Source organism: Elgaria multicarinata, chromosome 9 (genome assembly GCF_023053635.1).
Source record: "Elgaria multicarinata webbii isolate HBS135686 ecotype San Diego chromosome 9, rElgMul1.1.pri, whole genome shotgun sequence".
Lineage (NCBI taxonomy): Eukaryota > Metazoa > Chordata > Lepidosauria > Squamata > Anguidae > Elgaria > Elgaria multicarinata.
The window spans coordinates 90977644-91003135 of record NC_086179.1 but is presented as its reverse complement, the minus strand read 5'-3'; the positions used below and the strand labels follow the sequence as shown (position 1 = coordinate 91003135).

General features: G+C 41.8%; 1 protein-coding gene across 1 annotated transcript in view; it reads right to left on the bottom strand.

The window, feature by feature from the left end:
* Nucleotides 1-25492, bottom strand: part of PCLO (piccolo presynaptic cytomatrix protein) — a 167384-nt gene that overhangs the window by 99837 nt on the left and 42055 nt on the right. The window contains exon 6 of the mRNA XM_063134321.1: nt 8573-8654. Coding sequence (XP_062990391.1) covers nt 8573-8654 — 82 coding nt within the window. The remainder of the gene's footprint in view (nt 1-8572; nt 8655-25492) is intronic.

Sequence of the window (25492 nt, the reverse complement as noted above, 5' to 3'; positions counted from 1 at the left end):
GCTCCTTCCTTCCGTTTCAAGATAGTCAACATAAATTCCTACAAATGTATTGCATTGGTGATGGCAATGATGAATTGAATGCATGCTGCGGAATTTATACTGGCATAAAAAGGTCCATCGTTTCAAAACTGCAACAGCTACTTCACGAAAAAAACAATTTAGTACATTTGTTCAAAACAGCAATTGACATGATGCCATCTGATACACATAAGATTGTTATTCATGCTGACAAAACTCCTGCTGGAGAACATGTGCGAAGATTCAATGCTCCAACTATAGACGAAGTGGCAATTGTTATAGTTGGAGATCAATCTTGACAGGACCTTTCAAAGGTGAAGATGTCCTCATTCCTCGCATTCCTATGATTCCAACAGATATGCCATTTCAATTTAAGAGATTGCAATTCCCAATTCGATTGGCGTTTGCAATCACTGTCAACAAAGCTCAGGGCCAATCTTTAGAATTGTGCGGTTTAGATCTAGACACAGATTGCTTCTCACATGGACAATTATATGTTGCGTGTTCTAGAGTCGGCAAACCAGACAATCTCTATATCTACACAGACAATGGAACAACTAAAAATATTGTATATCCACAAGCATTGTGAAATTAAACATATTAGAAACATCCGCTTTGTCTTTTCTTTCTTTTCAATTTAACCAGACTGAGCCACAGCGATGCGTGGCAGGGTACAGCTAGTAGGAAGATAAAATCAATCAGCATTATGAAATTAACATATCAATGTGGGGCCGGGAACAAAATGTTGCAGTGTAGACTGCTCCTGTTCAGTGTTCTGCTCTGCCAGCCTTACCCCTCTTCAGAATATTCTATTCCATTCCCGGTTGCTTTTCTGTTGCCCCCACGCCCCAGTTGGTTAAGCATTCTGTGGCTATTGAGCACACTCACTCCTCCTTGGCAAGTTTACATATTCTCCCCCACGTAGTTTCCTCACGCTTGCAGATACCTCCCTCTTGTGCATAGATGGTGCATGAACTAATCAAAAATAGAATAAATGATATTATATAACAGGCAAAATGAAGCCAAGTATAATGAGATCTTCCAGGTGGTTACATAATACATGGTTTTGTTTGTTCATTGAGAAATAACTTTTGGATAGACGGACATGATTTTGTAACATGTCACTATGAAAAGTCAGGAAGAATTATGATTATAGATAATAAAATGCTTTAAATATTTATCATGTTAAAAGATGAAAAGTTTGCCTATGTGAGTTTTTTCTTTTCTTTTGTACTAGTATTATAATATAGTAGGACTACAAATGTTTTTATTATTTATTTATTTATTGCATTTTTATACCACCCAATAACCGAAGCTCCCTGTATTTTTATTGTCTTATGTTTTGATACTGTATTTTTTTTATTGTTTCATGTATATTGCTCTGAAATCCATTTTTTTTGGGAAAGAGATGTAGTTTATAATTTCTTAAAATCAATCAATCATGTTTTGTGTGCATTTTAACCTAATATATGTATTTTATGTATGTTTTCATAGTTTTGTGAGCCAAGAGCTGTGTAACAAAATTTGGAGAAGTTTGATAACTGTGTTTTGATTTGCATATTAGTCTAGGAAGGGTGAATCAAGTCAGTTCACCATCTGAATGAAACCTGCGAGCATTCCTAGTTACAGTTATTCTAGAACCCGGGGTCATCCCATGAAGCTGACTAGTAGGAGATTCAGAACAAATAAAAGGAAGTCCTTCTTCACACAGCGCATATTTAAACTATGGAATTTGCTACCACAAGATGCAGTGATGGCCACCAATTTGAATGGCTTTAAAATGGGGTTGGATAAATTCTTGAAGAAGGCTATCAATGGGTACTAGTCCTGATGGCTATGTGTTTCCTCCAGTTTCAGAGGCAGTAAGCCAACCAGTTGATGTGGCACATGGGTGGGAAGGTGCTTTTGCGTTGTGTCCTGCTTTGTAGGTCCCTGGCCGACAGCTGGTTGGCCACTGCGTGAACAGAATACTGGACTAGATGGACCCCTGGTCTGATCCAGCAGGGCTCTTCTTATGTTCTTAGAATATATATTTCAGAATAACTGTAACTAGGTCCCAGTATGAGATTAAATGTTTGATCAAGCATTCTAATTCTCAGGGTAAATTAACTTTAGGATATGTACCAGGAAACTAATTCTTGATGAGAATAGGCGTGTTAGTGTCTCTTATTTTCATTTGAAACTATGAAGAGTCTTATGCCATCTTAATGACTAATAAATTTATTACAGCACAAGCTTTTCCCTCTTTCTCCCTCTGGAAATATTTTCATTTGAGAAGTGTTGGAGGGTATGCAATATAACCACAATTTTAAAATACATTTTTCCTTTGATAATTATAGGCTTCTTATCTTTGTCCACCCTCCCTCCCCTTCTCCAGTTTACTGATCATGTTGCTAGAAACCCAGTTAGCCAGAAGCATCAATGAATTCTACAGAAATTCTTCTTAACTTTGACCTACTGATTATCATGGAAACTCTTATTGGAGAAACGTCTTTTCAAAGGGAATTTTATACATTTTAGATAAAATCCTTTAAAGATGTTTCAAAGCTTGAGGACTGGCAATTAATTGAAAATGTTTTTAACTGAGCTCCCCAGGCTATGAAACTATCATGCTTGCTATCTAATCTTCAACCACCAAGCCCCTGTTACCATCGGCAAATGATTTCATAGAATACAAACCAAAACTCATGTTGAAACTTAAAAGAGTAAGTAGATTGTACATACATCATACTTCGTATGCCTCAACACACATGGAACAGCTCTGGCTGTTCTGTCCCTATTCATCAAGCAATTGTTATTTTTTAAAACTTAGAGCTTTGGCTATTGGTCAGTATGAAAATGCAATAAACAAATAAATAAATAAATTTACAGAATACTTAAATAATATATTTGTGTTTTCCCTAAGAAGCTCTAACAAATTAGCTGGAACAAAGCTGACCACACCACTCAAACAATGAACCTATTAATATTTACTTTTAAAAACATACCAGAAATTGAAATTTGTGCAATCCACATTGGTCGCTAAGGATACTGTTGTTATTCTTATTAAATTTATTGGCAAATAGTAAAATATTAAAATCTGCTACGACCAGCAAAAATGGTAAAACAGTGAATAGAAATACTTCTAAGAAGAGCTAGGTTAAGGAAGCCAAACACCTTAAAGTTCAGCTCCTCCTATATGAGCTTATTTCCCCCCTCAGATTATTTATTTATTTATTTATTTATTTATTACATTTCTATACCGCCCAATAGCCGAAGCTCTCTGGGAGGTTCACAAAAATTAAAACCATAATAAAACAACCAACAGGTTAAAAGCACAAATACAAAATACAGTATAAAAAGCACAACCAGGATAAAACCACGTAGCAAAATAGATATAAGATTAAAATACGGAGTTAAAATGGTAAAATTTAAATTTAAGTTAAAATTAGGTGTTAAAATACTGAGAGAATAAAAAGGTCTTCAGCTGGCGACGAAAGGAGTACAGTGTAGGCGCCAGGCGGACCTCTCTGGGGAGTTCATTCCACAACTGGGGTGCCACAGCGGAGAAAGCCCTCCTCCTAGTAGCCACCTGCCTCACTTCCCTGGGCCCCTGTAGATGATCTTAAGGTCTGGGCAGGTACATATGGGAGGAGGCGTTCCTTCAAATAACCTGGCCTGAAGCCGTTTAGGACTTTAAATGTTAATACCAGTACTTTGAATCAGGCTCGGACCTGGACTGGCAGCCAGTGAAGCTGGAAAAGGACTGGCGTGATGTGGTCTTGTCGGCCAGTCCCTGTTAGTAACCGTGCTGCCCTGTTTTGTACCAGCTGAAGCTTCTGGACCGTTTTCAAAGGCAGCCCCACGTATAACGCATTGCAGTAATCCAAATGAGAGGTTATCAGAGCATGGATAACTGTAGCTAGGCTATCTCTGTCCAGATAAGGGCGTAGTTGGTATATCAACCTAAGCTGATAAAAGGTGCTCTTTATTTATTATTATTATTATTTATTTATATAGCACCATCAATGGACATGGTGCTGTACAGAGTAAAACAGTAAATAGCAAGACCCTGCCGCATAGGCTTACAATCTAATAAATCATAGTAAAATCATATAAAATCTAATAAAATCATAGTAAAACAATAAGGAGGGGAAGAGAATGCAAACAGGTACAGGGTAGGGTAAGCAGGCACAGGGTAGGGAAAAACTAACAGTAGAAAGTAACAGTAGAAGTCTTTGCCACTGAGTTCACCTGTGCCTCAAGTGACAGTTCTGGATCCAAGAGCACCCCCAAACTACGGACCCAATCCTTTAGGGGGAGTGCAACCCCGTCCAGGACAGGGCAAACATCACCTCGCCGGACAGATGAACCACCCGCTAACAGTACCTCCATCTTGTCTGGATTGAGTCTCAGTTTGTTAGCCCTCAACCAGTCCATTACCTTTTTATCTTTTGAGGCTCTGCTTCTTATCTCACAACAATCTGTAGTGGATAGCCACATAAAGTCAGAGCATCTTTTTGGTAATGGCCTTCACTCTGAATTGGCTTAATGACAAAACCATCAGGTAGGCAAATCTGATTGACTATGTGGTGTTATGGTATCATTCTGCTGGAATGACTGATTGGAAAGAAGATCTTATTTTCAAAAATGTCACCAGAGTAGCTGCTGAAAGGTGCAATGAACAGACACGAGAGGGGCAAGGCCCCCTTTTCACACTGAAAAACACAAACGTACAGTGTAGCTCTATATACTACTTGAAGACATGTACACATCTGTCTCTACATGCATAGGCTTTAGAGGTGTGTTTTCGATCCAGCCAAATGGGCTGAAATTGGTTGATTTGGATAGATTCGCGAGATGTCAAAATTGAAGCAGGACTTCCTTGAAGCAGACCAAATACAAATCTCAAAACTCCTGAAGATTTGGGATTTGGAAGGACACAGAGGCAGTGCATTACAATTGTCCAGCCTGGACATCAGTAGTGCATGGATAACTGAGGCAATTTCCATCTACTCCAGATAGGATCGCAGCTGGCATAACAGCCTAAGCTGATAAAATGTTCTACTGGACACTGCAGCCACCTAGGCTTCCCTGTTAGCTTGGAGTCCAGGATGACTCCAAGACTACGCACTTGGACTTTTATGGGGACCTTCTAAGACCATTTATCAATCTCCATCCAGAGTAACTGGTTTCCCAGTTACTTAGCCAGTGGCTCCCTTTGGGGAGAGGGCTGAGTAGGATTTTTTTTTCCTTTTTAAGGTATTGCCTACTATATACTTGAGGTTTTAAGGAGGGCAGATAAATAAGTCAATTTGTCAGCAGGATGTGCGGGAATTTGCTATCCCAAAATAGGGACGGTGACCACTCTGGCACCTTTTAGGGGATTGGCATAGCCAGAGCTCCTGCTCCTCATGAGTTTCATGGCTCACGTGTCTGGATATGGTATGCCTTTGGAGATCCTCCTGCCTCATCTACTCAGGGGTTTACAGCTCTGCGTGGGAATGACGTGGGGTGGTGTCCCCACACTTTCGAAGTGTCATATAAGAAAGGGGCCGGGTTACCTAACTCCTGGCTTAAGAGAGTGGCTCGCCCTTAAACCGGGCAAGTAGCCTGAGATTAGGATATATTGGTTCCCACACTTTTCACATGCAGTTCCAGGGAGGGGTTGAATCTCCTTTGTTGTTAAATAAAGAGGCCCTAGTTTATCCCAAGCTCTGGTGTCTGTGTCTTTATTCCGTACTTCCTTCTCCACTCGCAAATAGAGCTGCATCCAGTTATCAGTCTTCCAACCAATGAGTGCAACCTTTCGCTTCAAGAGAACTGGCTAGGAAGGACACATTTGTTCTTAAAATTTATTTAAAATTATGAAGATCACCTTAATTTAAATACATTACAGGTGTGTTCCTATGCATGTTTAGACAGAAAGAAGGCCTACAGCCTATTGTATTTTGTATTTGGGTTTTTAGATTGTTGGATGTTTTATTATGTTCTTAATGGTTTTAATTTTTGTGAACCGCCCAGAGAGCTTCGGCTATTGGGCGGTATAAAAATGAAATAAATAAATAAATAAATAAATAAAACAGCACCCAGCATGCCCCAGGCAGCATGGCTGGCTGGGACATGTTGGGAGTTGTAGGCGCCTAAGAGTACTTAGGCATTTTTATTGATTAATTTCAGAGAATTTCTGTACTGCTTTTCATTTTTTTAAAAAATAAATAAATCCCAAAGTGGTTGACAAGATAAAATCATAATAGAATACATGAAAGCCAATCAATAAATCAATGATGAAAACAATATAACCTCATTCAAATAACCAGGATTGGCTAATAATGGCCTTTGCTAGACCTACTGGTAAATGCGCGGCGGAGGAGGGGAGATCCCGCGATGTGAATATCGCGGGATGTCGCCCTCATTTACACGCAAGGCGCAATGAGCTCAAGAAGAGAGCCGTCGTGCCCGCCATTTTTTTTTAGTTTTAAAGGGCTGGCTGCGCTCAAGCGCATGAGCGACTAAAGGGAGGTGTTAAAAAAAAAAAAAAAGATTTCCCCACTCCCCCACCCAAACCCCTATGGGCACAGTGCTCCTGAGGAGTGCTGCGCCCCATGCGTGGCTCCCGGCTCTGCGTGGGTAATCGCGCGGAGCCGGGAAAAGCCGTGAAAACGGGCCACATGCTCATCGTCTCAGCCTAAGACAATGGGAAAAAGGGGACTTGAAGGGGTAGGCTATATCCTGGGGCCAGGGAGGGTTGATCCCTGCCTGATACCGGGATCCCCTGTGCATCATATGGATGCACAGGTACAATCCCGGGTATCACCTGGGATATAGCCTGGTCTAGCTAAGGCCAATGCTAGTGGTCAGGGGAACATCTGGGTAAATAAGTGTCTCTTTAGTTGTTGGAGGAAACACCCTGCACCAAGAGGCCACCTGTTCTCAATGGGGCGATCATTCCACATGGTGGGTGCCACAGTTGGGAAGGCCCTACTGAGCACCACAATCAAATGAACCTCAGAGGACCTCAGTGCGGTCAGCAAGCTCTTCCCCTTAGAATGTAGAGACTGGGGCAGACTATACAGGAGAAAGTGATTTCTTATAACCCCCCTAACATTTCACATAAACCCCCCCCCAACTATTTATTTGCTTATTAATTTTTGCTTGCTTGTTTGCATACATGAAAAATGCCATGTGAAGTTGAAACCACCATGAAATATAAAGAAAGAAAAGTAACTGGTGAAAGCATTGGATGAGAAGAATGAATTCTTGATGTTTTCTGCCAGCAAATCTTGGGAAAACAACAACATTAAGCTAGGCAGGGAAACATGATGTTACTTTCCATTTAATACAGTAATTACTTCTGCACAGGAACAGGTTTTGACATCCACCATTATAATTTTGTATAGCTGCGGGGGGAAAAAAGTATCCCAATTGTTCTGCCAGAAAACCTTGAAGGCTTGAATTAGATGCCTCTGGCAGAAGACAAATAGTGTATATTGCCAAAGAAGAAAACATTTAATTCAAAATCGATAGCCTTTCTTTTCACAAGAAAGAAAGAAAAGTGGGAGAGTATATTGTGAAGCATCAGACTTATTAACAAGTGCTATAGCATTTTACTAGAGCACATAACTAAGAATCAGCTTCAGCATTTTTAATGCAGGTGTTGCACAACACAGACTTGCATTTTAAATGCCACTACCCACTTTCTTTTCCTGCCCCCCCCCAAATATGCCTGGAACTTGTTGTGAGTGGAGAAGGAAGTACGGAATAAAGACACTGCCACCAGAGCTTGGGATAAACTAGGGCCTCTTTCTTTAACAACAAGGGAGATTCAACCCCTCCCTGGAACTGCATGCAATGGAGATCCCAATGGAGGGTGTGCAGAATGCAGGGGGATTCTCCTGTTATCTCCAATCACAACTGGAGATAACGAGGAGATTGGGGAAGTCACAGTTTTATTTGCCCTGCATCCACTTCCTAATGAGAGGAGTTATGGGGTGGGCAAAGCAGTTTTGCTGATGATTCCTGATAAGGACTATGATCTACTATCAGTAATCCACATATTATGTCCCCGGCTTTGCTAAATAGTATAGCAGTGGAATTCTACTCATGTTTACTTGGAAGTAATTGCCACTCTGCTCAATACGTCTTACTCCCAGGTATGTGTGTATCGGATTGATGCCAGAAGAATTCATTACTTTCCAGAGCACTTAAGTATCCCAGGAGTCTTGACCTATTTTCAGAGTAATGTAGAGGCATATAAACAAAAATCCCAGAAGATTAGATTTCTTCAGATTATGTAGCCTTAAGCCTCCAATCAATGGAAAAGAGGGAACAGAGACAAATATACAGTACCCAGACATTGTTTCTTCAGTAGCACCATTCTTGTGGCATCTTTCTTATTTTTAAGAAAGCATTCTAGTGCCGAATAAATACCATTATGTTCTGTTATCACTGAATGTTGTCAGTTATCCAAGATGAACACAATCCCTTACTATATAGACAGATGGTCATATCATATTTAATTTGCATGCTATATAACAAATATTCTAATAAAGCCAGACGTTCTTGTTTGCTTTACCTGAAACTGAGTGATCCTTTGGGTCCCTTGGTAGTTTCAGCCTTGCATGGGGAAAGATGTATTGGATAGGCTTCCCATTAATCTAAAGAATATAAAACATGCAGGCTCATTAAAGACAAACTATGTCTGTTTTCATAATAACTTATGAGTAAAGCAATAGTCTTGTAAACATTTGGAAGTGTCCCCACCTCCCTACCCCACCAGCAACCCTGATTTCAAATCAGGGTTTGAAATTGGTACCTGTTAGGATTGGTACCTGTATTACTTGCAGCAACATGATTGTCATGTATGGTAGCTGCTCTAGCTTTCTCTGGGAGACGAATGAGGCTAAGTGCTAGGCAATTTACAAAGCTTTATTGCAAGTAACAAACACTTTTGTAACACAAACTAGACGCTTTCTGTGAAACTCCCCCTTAGGCAAAAACTATGCAAATTAAGCAAGACAATTGTCCGTTCAAAGAAAAGAAAAGGCTTTTCAAATATCTATAACTTCAAGGTGGTTGATGTGTGGGCGATTTCTCATGCAATCTGTCCGCCTGTCTCTTTGCCGCTAACCTCGTGGAACGTTTTAGTTTCTGGTGATTCCTAGCATCTAGTAAGGTTTCTGAATGCACTCCCGGAAGCTGACTCCCTGTCCCCTGAAGGCATAGAATTTGGCCTTGAAGAGATAGACTCTGGAGGGGGCAGATTACTAGCTGAAACCTCTCCTGTGTGAACCTCCTCCCCCACTGGCTCGGCATCTTCTGAGTCTGAATCTGTTTCTGATTGATTACCTGCATCACCTGCTCTCAATACAGGAGCAGTAGAGTTATACATGACAATGATAATCATTGCACTGCAGCTGCTCCCAGTAATGTTTGAAGTAACCTGATCATATGGATAGGGCCAGTGACATATTTACATCCCTTGTTACAGGGAAACTTCAAGCATCACAAGCCAATGTGACGGAGCAGACTGCTCTTCACACTTCTTGCACTGCTGGGCCAATCAAGCTAAATTAAAACGAAGCATGTTCTCAAACCCCATGGTGATTTTCGCAAATGCCCCAAGGTGAGACCCCTTCCAAACTTGCTTCTATAAAGGAATGCAGAACTATGTACATGTAACACTTCACACTCAAAAAATGAAACAAATGAACACAATTAGGACAACCAGTGTATATATATATATATATATATATATATATGCTAAAATTTAATTTTTTATAGCTTTAACATCTTTTTAAATACACACACACACACACACATTTTAAAATGTGAAACATTTTGGTATAAAACACCAGCTTCAGTCACTTCTACTTTGTCAACTTTACTGGCTCCTTATTTACTTCTGGGCCCAATTCAAAGTTCTCATGTGGCTGCTTAAAGCTCTAAATGGCCTATAACCAAGAATTCCCTCTGCAGGATTGCCTCTTCCAATAGGAAACTGCCCCCTCCAAAGAGGCTCACTCAGAGTCACATTTGATAGAACCTTTTCTTTTCTTTTGTCACATATACTTTCCCTCTAGGATGTTTTCCTCACTCCTGAATATTGACCATGCTGTAAGCTTGGGGGGGGGGAGGCATGGGGGGGGCCTTTGGAGTTTGTTTTGTTTTCCTGTGGTTTACTCTGTGACCTAATTTTGCTGTTGCTGTGGATTCTGTTATGATTATGCCTATTTTTATTACATCCATGCATTTTATATATATTTAAATTATTGTTTATTAACACTTTAGATGTTCAGTGGGAAGAGAAGGAGGACAGATTTTAAAATAAAAATAAATTCAAAGTCTTCTGTTGCAAATAAAATAAATTAATCAATGTATTCTGTTTCTAATCACCAGTATCAAGACCAGTCATGTAAAAAACACAAAACACAAAACGCTGGCTTGCCGTACTGTGGTTGTTTAAAGGCCAATGGATGTTGGGCAGTTAAAAATGGAATCTATACCACTTACAGTATGCAAGAATTACTTGACTTTACTGAAGAGAGAAACAACAACAAAAATCTTATGACACCTTAAAGACTAACCATTTTGTTATGGGTTAGTTTTTTTGTTCCAGAGAATCCTCTTCAAGGGGAAAAAAGAACTCTTTGGAACTGTCTCAGAATGGTTTTACCTGCTGGGATAAAGCCATTCTGATAGTTAGCATAATGACCCTGTGCAGACATAGCAACTGTGACTACTCCATGGTGGTTAAACAGTTGTTACAGGGGAATCCAATGCTTCCTCCACTCATCACTCTCTCTTTTGGAGCCCTCATTCCCATCGAAGGGTTTGCTTTTATCCCAGCAAAAATGCCCCACCATCTCTGCAATATATGTCTACATTTCGGGGGCAATTTATAATGAAGCTATTGAACGAATACTAGAAATAGAACTCAAGGGCACAGGGCATATCAATAGCAGAAATGAATGGTTACTTATCTAAGCAGCTTAATAGTTGCTAAAGTATACTGCTGTCTCAGATCTTTTCTTCCCCATTGGAGAAATAGTGGCTGCAATCAATATAACCTGGTTATGTCTAAGGCTGCGAAGCCCTGATTTGAAAGTTGGCTTCTATGCTTATATAGTTTCGGGGCAAGGAGAAATTTGGCAATGTGTCTTATTTCAGTCTTACCGTACAATGAAAGCTTTTAGTAATGGATGACAACTGAATTTGAGCTATTTGCAATCTAAAGGGGACCAGATTTTAACAGACAGGAGTTATACTCTGTAGCACGAGGAACAGGTTCTCTGGAAGGCAGGATACCTGTTGTATCCAATATTAAATTTGACTCAGGGCATAGCTAGACCTAAGGTTTATCCCTGGATTGTCCAGGGGTCAAACCTATTCATCTAGGTGACACACAGGGGATCCAGTGCTCAGGCAGGGGCAAACCCTGGATGATCCCAGGATAAACCTTAGGTCTAGCTGTGGCCTCAGACAGCATGAGAAATGATCAAGGTAATCAAATTCCAGTGTTGATTAGAGATAGAAACAGGTCACATAGGTTTAATGGGAGGAAGCGCAGAGGGTATAGAGATGGGGTGGACACTGTGAACGAGAGGCAAAAGAGGAGGCTGGCCCTTACAAGTGAGTGGTTTAATGGTGACCCCACCCAGGCATATGCTAAGGAAGCTAATTATGATCAGTGGGGTGAATCTTGGTGTGGTAGATCAGTCAGGCAGAATAAATACTGACTTGGGACCAAGGAATATTCCCAAACTTATTCAGAAGTGGCTATTACGAAAGATGACAGGGCTGATAATTTTACAACTGGATCTGTTAATGTTATCAAGTTGCTATCTTGGAACATAGCAGGCTGGTCTACCAAAGTCAGAGATTTGACATTTGTAGAGTATGTTACTAAATTTGATATACTCCTATTCCAAGAGACATGGTCCCAGGAGGAGTTGTCTTTGGATGGATTTAGGTCCTTTATTCTTAAATCAACCCCGAGTGAAAGAGGCGGTCGTTACAAAGGTGGACTGGGTATCGTTGTTTCAACAAGTTACATGCCTCTATTACTAATGTAAAGCTTCTTTCTCAATTTGCCACTGCTTTGATAACTAGATTTGGTTTAAATGTTCTTCTGATTATTAATGTCTATCGATTACAATCACAAATTAGAATGATGTATCTTAAATTAGAGGATTATATTAATAGTTTGCTACTGCTTTATCCTGAAGCCTCAATTATTGTTGCTGGTGATTTTAATGCCAGGACAGGTGAAAATGATGAAGCTCTTTTTTCGCGTTTTCATATGATGCCCCCTGAACCTGATCCTGGTCACCTATTTTTAAACAGGTACTTCAAGGATCATGGCTGTAATTATGCTGATTTTTGCCTTTTGAACATAATTAATAATTTAGATCTGATCCTTGTTAATGGGAATACGGAGGGTGACAGACTGGGAGAATTTACTTTTTTATCCAACTTTGGAGCATCCACAATTGATTACGTTATGATATCTTACAATCTGTTATCAGTCACGGCTGGCTTTAAGGTTGACTGTCGTACAGAGAGTGACCATTTGCCCTTGGCCCTAGACTTGGAAATTAAGAGATCTAAAAATGTATGCAGATACAGAATCAACACCACTAAATGATGTTGATTTCAGAGCCTCCCGTATTAAGTGGTCTGGCAAATATGATAACTCCCTGAGACAACTACTTAAGACGGAGCCCTATTTACACCTTGTCTCCTCTATCAGAACAGCTGATTCCATTGAAACCGTTCTAGAGACTTATGAGGAATCTAAAGCAAATCAGTCTGAATGGTATGTAGAGATGGGTAAGAAATTAGCTGGGTTTGCATTTTAATGCAAATTTATGAAGGACAGTATGAAATGCTGGCAATCCACCAGGGCCCACTAGGTGGGAATGACCGCCAGCACAATGGGAATCTGGCTCTTCTTACAGCAACGCCAGAGACAAGATGAAACTAGCATTCCCTGAAAGGGGCAGGTCAGCAAAGGTCCCTTCTGAAAACTCGCTGATTTGTTCTATTCTGGAAATGCTAGTTTTGGCTAGTTTGCAGTTGCTAGCTTCCCATAGTGATGGCAGTCATTCTCACCAGCACAAGGGAAAGATTGGATACTGCCAAAAATTTGTGCTTCCCAAACCTATGCATGAACCAGAACACAGCGCTACAGCAATATTTCCACTTTCCTGAATTTTGCAATGTGGTTCGCAAATTTGAAAATATATATACAAAAATGTGCTTATTAGGGGGAAAGGGTGCGGGAAACCACATAATGTCAAGGAAAACTACTTTCAGTAAACTACATACAAAAATGCTTATTTGGAAATGTGTACAATAATGTGTAACACATAGATGAATGGACATGAATATGTATATGAATGTTCAAGCACACTTTAAGACATCTGCAAACTGATGTGGAAATGAGACAGATTTCACTTCATGTAGGGAAAATGAGAAACTGAGCAGAATCAAACTTGACAGATGTGTCTGTTCCTATTTCAATGGGACTACGGTGTAAGGCATCAGTCTAATTTAAACAGTCTGGAGACTGCCCTGTGCTGTTTAAAAATGTGAGGCGTAGGGTAATGTGAGAAATCATTAACGAGATTGATTGCTAATGTGAGAATATCTGAAAATAATTTCATATGAAGCATGATAAACTATGCTGCCTTCTTTTTAATGACCCTTCTCCTATGGTTTCAATAGCAGCCTGATGGTCTAACTAAACCTCACAAGCAAATGCTTGGACCAAAATCTAGATAACCTCTCTTTTTTAAAAAAAAGAAGAAAAAAAAAGGAGAAAATCGGCTTTGAGAAGGGCCAATTTAGAACAGTGAACCATGCAACCCCCTTTTAACTTCTCTACTATATTTTAAAATTCACGAAACACTTGAGGAACTTTTTGTAATCTGTGCCATCTGCTCCCCGATTTTTGGAAGGGGCTAGTTTTAGTAAGGCATTAGGTCACTGGGAATGTACTGCTTTGTTAAACTTCCTCTTAATATAAATTCTCAACCATCTCAGTAAAACTGTTTCTCAAGTGTTGCCTGAAACATATTAATGTAAATGGGTTTTAATATCACAAATTCTCCTTCCATACAATATTTATAGAGATTTTTTTTTTAAAAAAGCAAGGAATTCTATCCTTAAACCAGCAGTGAGTAAGTTTAAAACCATTCATTTTTATGCAAATTCAGTTTTAGGTTCCATAAATTGTAATTTACTGTATAATTTATTTTGTCATTTTTTAAAAAATGAAGGCTACAAATTTATTCAGGCATAGCCAAGAAAAGAATAGGAACTTGCCTTAGCCTATTATATTTCCATTACTTTCACCTGCAGTGTTTTACAATCAGTATAAATCGTTGTGGTACATAAGCATAAATATAAGCTTTTGGAGTTTATTGGTACCCAGAGATCAATAATATCTTTTTATAGCTTGTAGGAAATGGTGCTTCAGTGGTGGTTGGCATTATGAAGTTAGTCTACACAATAGAGAATGTTTCTGAGAGTGGTCAAAAAATGGCAGAAAACTGAGGGCATGTCTACACCTCCTGGCATTCTGGAAGAGGGGAGGATCTCGCAATTTTCTGATCTCAAGATTGTCTCCTTTGTGCAGACGGTGCACACGACATCCCGGGAGGAACGAGGGATGTCGCATCCACCTTTCTTTCTTTCTTTCTTTCTTTTCTTTCTTTTCTTTTCTTTTTTTTACAGAAGATGAGCATTTGTGCACTCCATCGGAAATGTAAGTTGTTGTTTTTTTAAAAAACCCGCTCCCGCCAACCCACCTAAAGAGCTCTGTGCCTGGTTCCCGCCTCCTCACATTTACTCACGAGGAGCTGGGACGGCCACCCATACCTCCCGCGCTCTCGGGACGATCCCGAGACTGTGGGAAAAATCAGGCTAAAAGCCGTCCCAGTTATCCCGGGGGAAATGGAGGGATCATAGAATCATAGAATAGTAGATTTGGAAGGGACCTATAAGGCCATCGAGTCCAACCCCCTGCTCAGTTCAGGAATCCACCCTAAAGCATACCTCCCTGTCCCCGGGATCCCGTGTGTCATGTGGGATGATCCTGGGATGATCCCCACGATAAGGCATGGTGTAGACATGCCCAGAGTGTTCTTGTGATTCTCTCCTCTATCCAAAAACATTATGTGAGAAAGTGCAATACACATATGCAGCTCAGCAAAAAATGTACTCAGGAGACCATGGGAACACTTGGATTTTCCTTTAAGGTGTTCGAGGGAATGCCCCACACTGTGTTTTAAGACAGCAATATATTGTGGGAACACTCTTGTGTCCTTATGCTGTGGTATCAGATAAGCCTTTCATAGAACAACTGATGAGATTTAACTATCTTGTTGCCATCTTTCACTCTTCTTATCTTGGTCGGCACATAAGCCTTTTGCTTTACAGATTGCTTCCAATAGTGCAAAAGATATAATTAGTTTTCATTGTACAACATGGAGGAGAAGGATTTTGCCTTTCAGGTTTATTATTATTATTATTATTATTATTATTATTATTATTATTATTATTATTATTATTATTATTATCCTGCCTTTTGCCCAATGCTGGGCCTCAAGGCGGCCTTACAAAGGTTAAAATATACATGGGGGGGGAGGGAAACAAAACCATAAACAATTAAAAAATACACAACAAAATTATAAAACATTAACATAGATGGAGGGCTGGATTATTCTCCAAAGGCCTGCTTGAACAAAAAAGTTTTAGCCTGCTTCCGAAAGCCCATCAAGGAGGGAGCCAGCCTAGCTTCCCCGGGAAGAGAGTTCCAGAGCACCGGAGCAGCCACCGAGAAGGTCCTCTCCCATGTTCCCACCAAGCGTGCCTGTGAAGAAGGTGGGACTGAAAGAAGGGCTTCTCCAGAAGATCTTAAAGCACAGGCAGGCTCATAAGGGAGAATACGTTCTTTCAAATAACTTGGACCCGAACCATATAGAGCTATATAGGTCATAACCAGCACTTTGAATTGTACCCGGAAACAGACTGGAAGCCAGTGGAGCTGTTTTAACAGGGGAGTTGTATGCTCCCTGTAACCAGCCCCGGTCAACAACCTGGCTGCAGCTCTTTGAGCCAGCTGGAGTTTCCGAACACTCTTCAAAGGCAGCCCCACGTAGAGCGCGTTACAGTAATCCAATCGGGATGTAACTAAGGCATGTGTCACCGTGGCCAGGTCCGACATCTCTAGGAACGGGCGCAGCTGGCGCACTAGCTTTAACTGTGCAAATGCACTCCTGGCCACCGCCGAAACCTGGGCATCATCCAGGCTCAGGGCTGAATCCAGAAGTACACCCAAGCTGCGGACCTGCGTCTTCAGGGGGAGTGTAGCCCCATCCAACACAAGCTGAATCCCTATTCCCTGATCTGCCTTTCGACTGACCAGGAGCACCTCTGTCTTATCTGGATTAAGCTTCAATTTGTTCGCCCTCATCCAATCCATTACTGCCAACAAACAGCGGTTTAGCACAGAAACTGCTTCCTTGGAATTGGGTGGAAAGGAGTAGTAGAGTTGGGTGTCATCAGCGTACTGGTGGCACCGCACGCCAGAACTCTGGATAACCTCTCCCAACGGTTTCATGTATATGTTAAATAGCATGGGGGACAAAACAGAGCCCTGAGGGACTCCACAGGCCAATGGCCAAGGAGTCGAACAGGAGTCCCCCAGTACCACCTTCTGGGTCCGTCCATCCAGGAAGGAATGGAGCCACTGTAAAACAGTGCCTCCAAGACCCATCCCAGCAAGGCAGCCCAGAAGGATACCATGGTTGATGGTATCGAACGCCGCTGAGAGGTCCAGCAGAACCAGCAGGGACACACTCCCCCTGTCCAGTTCCCGGAGAAGATCATCCACCAAGGCGACCAAAGCTAAAACCCCAGGGCAGCTTTGTTTGTGTTGCAGGAATGGATTGTAAAATTCCTGCAGCCCAAATTCTGCAAGATTCCATCAAAAGTTTTTTGTATAAAAAATACATGGTATGCCTATACATATGCCACCAGTTTTAAAATCTCTTCACTGGCTGCCAATTAGTTTCCGGGCAGTGTTGGTTATCACCTTTAAAGCCCTACATGGTTTGGGTCCAGGCTACCTGCGGGATCGCCTTCTCCTGTACAATCCACCCCGCACACTCAGGTCCTCTGGGAAGAATCTACTTCAGCCAGCAAAAACTAGATTAACAACCATTACCCAGAGGACCTTTTCTTCTGCCGCTCCCAGATTATGGAATGACCTGCCGGGAGAGATTCATCAATTTAATAGTCTTCCGGATTTTAAGAAAGCTATAAAGACTGATCTGTTCCGGCAGACCTACCCAGCTGAATTTTAAGATGCCTTTTAATAATATAATGTATTAGTTTTAAATATTTTAATTATGTGTATTCTATGGCGTTTGCATTTGTGTTGTACCCCGCCTCAATCCGTAGGGAGAGGCGGGTAACAAATAAATTATTATTATTATTATTATTATTATTATTATTATTATTATTATTATTACTTAGGGTAGGAACAAGTTCTATTTCAATAGAAGGCAAGGCTTGGCTCTTGGCTGGAACATCCTGGCTCAGATTTGTATTCTTGATGGATATTTCTAATTTGTGATGCCTAATGCATGAAGAAGTGATTGGAAGAATTCTTCAAGAAACAAATTTTATATTTACATTTTCCCCTTGAACTACAATAAAACAAAATCAGTTTTATCCCAATGGGTCAAATATATTGATTATATACAGTAGTATATAACATCTGAAAGGAGGATTTAGGCCTTTGCTAGACCTACCGCATGTTTCAGGATGGAGGAGGGGTGATCTCGCGTTGTGAATAACATGAGATCCTGCCCTCATTTACATGTCAGGCGAGGCGACCTCAACAAGAGAACCGTCGCACCCACCATTTTAATTTTTTTTTTTAAAGAGGCTAGAGCGGTCCACCGATCCTGCGCAAAGGTAAGTGGTTTTTTTTTAATTTTACCAAATTTCCCTGCTCCCTCCACCCTAGCACCAATGGGCGCAGTGCTTGCGCTGCGCTCCGTAGGCGGCTCCCGGCTCCTCGCGAGTAATCATGCGGAGCTGGGAAAGCCACAGAAATGGGCCACATGCTCGTGGTCTTGGGCTCAGCCTGAGACCGCAAGAAAAAGCAGGCCCAAAGTGTTGGGCTTTATCCCGGGGCCATGGAGGGATGATCCCTCCTTGAGCCTGGAATCCCCTGGGCATCATCTGGACTCACAGGAGCAATCCCAGGTATCAGCCCAGGATAACCGCTGGTTTAGAAAAAGCCTTATTTTCCAATACGTTTGGGAGTTGCTCTGTTTCCATGAGGAGACTGTGGTAATTACTGGAGGTCATTATTTGTTCCAAAGTGTAGGAAAGCATTATTTATTTATTTAATTTCTATACCGCCCAATAGCCGAAGCTCTCTGGGCGGTAATTCACTGCAGCTATCTCCCCTCAGCTATCTTAAAGGATATTCTGTACATGAATCGTGTATGTCAATATTGTAGTGAAGGGGCTCATCCACACCAAGCAGGATATTGCACTATGAAAGTGGTGTATAAAAGGCAGGAGCCACACCAAGCAGGATATAGCAGTATGAAAGCGGTATATGGTATGTGTCAATGGGCCGCAACAATTGTCAGTGCACTTCAATACCGCTATAAAGCAGTAGTGTGGCTCCTGCCTTTTATATACCACTTTCATAGTGCAATATCCTACATGGTGTAGATTAGGCCTAAGTCTTTAGAAACAAGCCTCTCATTTAATCACAAAATTGGAACCAGTCCGTCAAGTTGTCCACTGCATGGATTTGGAGAGAATGGATCATTCAGGACATAATTTACTTCTGGAGGAAAGGAACACAAACACACACACACACACACACACACACAGCGAGCGAGAGGGCGAGAGCGAGCGAGAGCAATGCTTGCTCCTAGGCAGCCTAGAAAGGGTCTGAAGCCCTTGTATTGCTCAGGGCACTGTCATTGCATTTAAGGAGTCCATCGATCGTAGCCCCAGTAGCCTGTCCTCTTTCATAATGAGAGTGCTGCTTCTCCACTGAAAGAAGAACGGAATGAAAAGTAAAGGAGAGGTGTAGATTCCATCCGTTCAGAAGAGCTGTCTCATTCTAACAGTGTCATAACACTTTCCTTAGCGCACTTTCTGTTATCAACAGGAATAGGGGAGAGATTAACCCATAGTTCTCAAGCTGTGAGGAACACCCCATCCCAAAGCTAGGTGTGTGTGCGTGTGTTTGAGGGAGGGAGGGAAAAGTTCCTGCAGCCGCTAAATCTGTGGTGATTAGAATCTGAGCAGTTGCAAGGAATATTTGAGACTTTCTGGACACTGCAGTTTATCTACTTTTCACCTGTTTTGCTGGCTGGCTGATTTTAGAAGCGTTCTTTTCTAATATTAAAGTTGGATTAGCGCTCCAGATTGATAAAAGGCCCGTTCATCAGACAACACGATAAGCCATGGCTAGGCCCTTTTGCAATAAATGGTTAGTGAGCATGTGTAAACCATGGTTGTGTAGCCACCATGGTTAGGAATGGCTCATATGATACCCTAAGCCATAATGTTTAGCTCAAAATGATTAACCCCCATGGTTTAACATATCATCTGAAAAAGGTCAAAGATTTATACACACAGCAGTGGGTCATAAAGATAATTCTGCATATTTGGAAGAGATGACTGCCGGGATGGGTGATTTGGAACATAGAGAATTTAGAACCAGGCCTTTAATTTAAAATGTTTTAACCTGTTCATCTATTTATAGGAGGTATAGACACATGAGAACGGCACCTTAAACTGAGGTCAAAATCAGGACGATCTGTGGCTCCCCAGAGGTTGCTGGACTGCAACTCCCATAATCTCTCACTATTGGCCATGCTAACCAGGGCTGATGGGAGCTGGAGTCCAACAATATCTGGAGGGACAGATGACCTACCCCTAGTCTAAATGAATGGGTTTCCAGTTAAGTTGCCACCATTATACTGGCCCTGAACAGCAACCTGGCCTACAGAAAAGTAGTGAGGAAATATTTTCCAGGTGTGATGACAAAAACTTCACCTAATACATTGGGATTTTTTCAGGGTCCTGTCAAAGGAATAGGAGCAGGGCTAATAATTAAAATACAGGTGCTCTTGGCAGTTATGACTCTCATGCCCATAGATTGGGACCTGGAATTTCCCTCCCTGACATACTTTCTCTACCTCAGAGTGTCCAAATTTAGCATTACATGCTGATATTACACAGTAGTATATAATGTTGTTCCTCTGTAAAGACAGAAGCCAGCCACAAGTACTGAGTAAATAGGGATGCACTCAGATGGCTATTAGGGGTGTGCTGGGATGGGATGAAATGGGATGAATTAGGGTGATGAGCCAAAAGTAGGCCATCCTTGATTTAATTCAGTACTGCCAGACATAAAGGCTGCAGGCTTTAACAGGCCGTTTCAGATCCCAGACACAGCCCATGCATATTATCAAACTCTCTTCAGAGCTAGGAAACAAGGAGCATGTCTAGATGATGTCTTATCCTGGGGATCACCCCGGGATCATCCCTGTGCGTCCACATGACACACAGGGGATCCCTGGGGCAGGGAGGGATGATTCCTCCATTTCCCCAGGATTACCGGGATGGCTTTTAGCCTGATTTTTCCTGCAGTCTCGGGATCGTCCCAAGATTGCAGGATGTGTGGGCGGCCATCCCAGTTTCGTCCCGGCTCCTTGCAAGTAAATGCGAGGAGCCAGGAACCGGGCACAGGGCATGGAGCTCTTCAAGCACTCCGTGCCCATTGGGGGTGAGGAGGGGAGCGGGGTTGGGGATTTTTTTTAAAAAACACTTACCTTTTCTTTTTAAAAAAATGGTGGGCGCGATGTCCTCCTTACTCCCAGGATGTTGCACGCCACATGTGGACTGAGGGGGAGGATCTCACAATCAGCATATCGCGAGATCCTCCCCCTCCCCTCCCCTGGTGTAGACATGCCCAAGGTGGGCACTCTAGGCATGCTGCTCTCTAGTTCCTCTGGCTCTGAGAGGAGGACCACCATGCTTTACTGCTGCTGTAGCCACCATCGTACATTGTCCACAATGCCTCTGACAAAGTGCCACATTATGATACTACAGTGGGGGCCTAGAGGCATTCTGGGTTGAAGAAAGGTGGTAGTGGCTTCAGCCTCATGGCTCAGCACTGCTCTGTGTTGGGCCCTAAAATGTTTTTAAAAATGTAAAAAAATAACAGGCCCTGACATCAGCTGCTCAGGTGCAGAAGGCCCTCTGGGGTGCTTGGACCTGCTAGGAAATGAATGTCCTTAGGGCCTTAGGGCAAAAGGTCTGACTCGACAACGGTTGCTATTATATCTGCCTTTCCTACCACCATTTTCTTTGAATAACCCTGTGTTTGTGTGCATGTGGGGGACATACTGCCTCACTAGGGGTAGTGTCCAATGTTAGTTCTAGATAGAGTATAACTATTGAAATGAATTAGATTTAAGTTAGTCAAGACCTACTTGTCCCATTCATTTCAATAGGTCTTCTCTACATAGGACTAAACATAGATATTTGCTATTCTTCGTTCACTCACTTCATATGGGGCATCAACAGAGAGATCATCATCAAATTGTTGTTCTGCATCTCCCCTATGCTTCTTCCATTTCTTTTGAGAGCTCACAAAATCTAACTTACTTTTTTAAAAGGAATGAATCCTAACCCCAGAACTGTTGTTGTTTAAATGGATACTGTTGTTTTATACTGTAGTTTTTATATTTTTGATGGTTTAAAATTTTGTATACTGTTTTAATGTTCACTGTTTTTAACTTTTGTAAACCACCTAGAGAGCTTTGGCTATGGGGCGGTATATAAATGTAATAAATAAATAAATAAATAAATAGCAGCACTATATCTGCTGGTGTACATCACTGTAGAGCTACTCTTCTGTCTTTTTAAAGAGGTGTGGTTTTGATGTGGAGCAGCAGTACTGGCAGTTCCTTGGTGCCCTGAAGGCCTCCAGATATGTAAAGTTGACATTCTTCCGTCTGAAATATCCTAGAATTACTCCTATGTTATTTCTTGAATGGAACTGAAAGCAATGGGCCTGCCTGAAAACAAAGGAGATACAGCTGTTTTGGATGTTCTTCTGTCTTTACCGGTTCTCGTTATTCTAGCCCAGTTTCTGGTCAGAGTGGAACTTTGCTCTATCACAAAACTCTGTGTAGGAAATTCCAGCATAGGAAATGGTTCAAGTGTACAGGAAGTCCAAATGGTCAAGAGGTTTAATAGGGTACAATGGGAATTTATCAGCAAGTCCATTGCAAATATACTCTAATTTAATATCGCCCATCTCATCTGTAGCATCTTATGGAAGTTTCTCATGCTGCAGAAAGGACAGGCAACTGCACTTTTAGATAATCTGCCACACTTCTTTAGCCTAAGCTGCACTTTACTGTCCCAGTTTAGGGCCCATGTGATTAGATGTCGGCCAAGTGCGGCCTAGACTTCCTGGTTGAACCGCGGGCTCAATTGAAGAAGCCGACGGACCGCGGATGGACGCAGGTAAGGGAGAGGAGGGTTTTTTTTTTACCGGGCCCTGCCGCTGTCGCCGCATGGGCGACAGTGACAGTGGCAGGGCCTGGTAAACCCCACTTACCTTTCTGGCGGAGCTCCTGATCGAGGTGAAGGATCTGCCTTCACCTCGATCCTCTTCGCCCCGCTCCGCTGGCCCCCCAATCCTCTTTGCCTCCGCCTTAAGGGCAGGCGAAGCCCCCCGCTCCGCTTCTAATTCGCCGGTCCGATTAGAAGCGGAGCACATCCCTAGTTCAAATACAAGTTGGATCTGTTAGATTAAACAGCTTTAGGGGAAAATATATGAGAAGACAAGTTGCCGGCAGTGTTGTCTTTTTGGCTGGAGTGGTCAGTGGCTTGACATTTGGTGGCTCTGATGTCTGCTGAACTGCATATTTATTGCGGCCTCAGGGCAAATCTGGGCTGGTGAATGCTCTTGGCCAAACATTATTGAGCAAATTCATTTCTTTTACTGGAAGGTGCTTGCACAGACTGATGTAAATGGGACTGTGTGTTGGATTTGAGGTTTAAAGCCTAGTATAGACAGAAAATAAATTCTGGATTTAATTACAGGATTTTAATTAGAAATGTGTGCAAGTGCCCTCTTGAAATCCCCCACCCTATTTATGGGCAGAGAAATTGGGGTGGGACAGTTTCAATGAATTTCTCCAGGGGAAGGAGAAATCTCAACAGATAGGGGGTTATCATTGGCAGGGGTTGTAGTACAGCTTGTTTCTTTTATTGTGAGAGGGTTTTTTAGATTTTTTGTGCTGCCACAAGTGGCAACAGCATCAGTTGTGTAGGCTGCCCCCCACCTACCATTTTGCACCCACCACAATGCAGATGTGAGGGAGCAGTGTTGTTTCTAGGCCTTGGAAAGAGGTGGAGCTAGTGACAAAATTTGTTCTCCAATATCTTGAACGTTTTCTTCTTCCATGAATGAGGCTTCCATGGTTCTGCCTCATTCTCAGGATGTCTTATAATGTATTTTTGTGGCATTTTGAGCTTACTAATCACTGTGAGAGTGCTGAGGGGGCTGTGCATGTGTTTTATTTCTACTACACATTTCTCCATTGCTTTGAAGCCTCGCAGGCTGCCTGTACTTCATAATATGAACAAGACCTATGAGAGGAATTACCTCTTGATGAGATTTACCACCTGATGGGAATTTCTGTAAACCGCCCAGAGAGCTCTGGCTATGGGAGCGGTATATAAGTGCAATAAATAAATAAATAAATAAATAAAATAATGGGAAACCTGTGGGATTAAATAAAATGTGGGAAGCCAAGGAAGCTGTAGGCTTCCAGAGAGATGATTGTACAATGAAAGGCCGGACACTTGCACACACACCTTGGCCACCTCCGAAGTCAGGTAAGCACAAAAACACGAAACCCAAAACCAACCCATGGCAATTTCTCCAAAATTTTCTTCAGCATTGCATGTCTTTTCGAAAGCAACTTCTTTTGTACAATATTGAATGAGAACGGTCAGAAAAATATATGGGAGAATTTTTCGGCACAGCGCTAATTCTAACAGACAGGGATCGTGAATACAAATTAAGCCAAAGAAAAGCTCTTTCAAGAAGAGGGGTGTTATTGGCCTGTTTTAAATTTGCAGAAAAATCACATGGTCTGATTCACCGAAGGCTTTACAACTTTGAGCAGCAGGTGAATTTTTTTACAAAAGCACATTTCCTATATATGGATATTTCATCAGGAAGAAAGCGAGTCTGAAACTGTTCTCTTTGTCACGCTAGCCTCCTATGTATAGGAAGCATTTTTTAAAAAGTTTTCAAACAAGCAGCCCATCACTATAATCTAAACTGGCTGGCCCAGGATTATGTACTTTTCCTGCATGTTTGAACTGGAACTTTGTTTTAGTTTATTATAGTCTGAGCACTGTACTTACATTTTCCTATGATGGTAAGTGTAGGATAGAATTTGGGTCAGTATTACTAAAAAAACACCCACCCACCCAACATTTGGGAAACTGAGTGAAGCATGATGTATGATGTGGAAGTTGAACAAACTTAATATGCTGAGTAGAATTTGCTAATATCATGCAACAAAAAAGATGCCACATGAGTTAAATTATGTTCTCACTTAGAAGTACCCCTACTTGCAAAGGTCATGGGTGAGTGCTGATCAAAAAAGCACGATCCAAAGAGAAGACGAATGTATCAACAGGCTTGAAGGAGCCCCACTGTTTGCAGAAGTACAAACAAATATCTAGGAGACACCCCCCCCCCCAACACACACACACAAAGCCCAATGAGGACTGGCCATGCTCAGTAACTTCAGAACATATGAGTCAAGTGGAAAACAAAACAGAGGTGGGATGGGATTGGTTAGCTGGCTGGAAGTGGCCAGTGAAGAGGTGAGTAAGGCTGGAGCCTATTGGCTCAGTAGTATGGGGGGATGGCAATATTTTTAGGAGTGCCAATGATGCAGCCATGTGACCTTAGATTTGTGTGTCAGGAGAACTTTTGGTGTCAAGGGTTTATTCCAGCATCCTCTCTGGTATTGCAAGAGATTCTGTGGTAAAATTCTTGGGTCATAAAATGCAACATCTTAGGTCAGTGCTGATTCTACTCTGTATCTCTCAAGGGAGTTTAGAGTTCACAGGATGATTATGGAGCCAGCTGCTTTGCATGTTACATTCTCCAGACATGGACCTTCTCCACTGAGTTATTCCTGTATGTAAACAATGTATTATGCAAGTATGTCATACGTATAGTTTGCATAGACGTTATGGCCTGGAACAGTCGACTCTTCACTAAGGTCAACAGTTCACTAAAAAACTTCCAAATGGTGAAACAAATTGCATGTACGACACATTCCCACATTAAATTTGTACAACATCCTTGATTTTCCAACCATGGGATGTTGTACAAAACTAA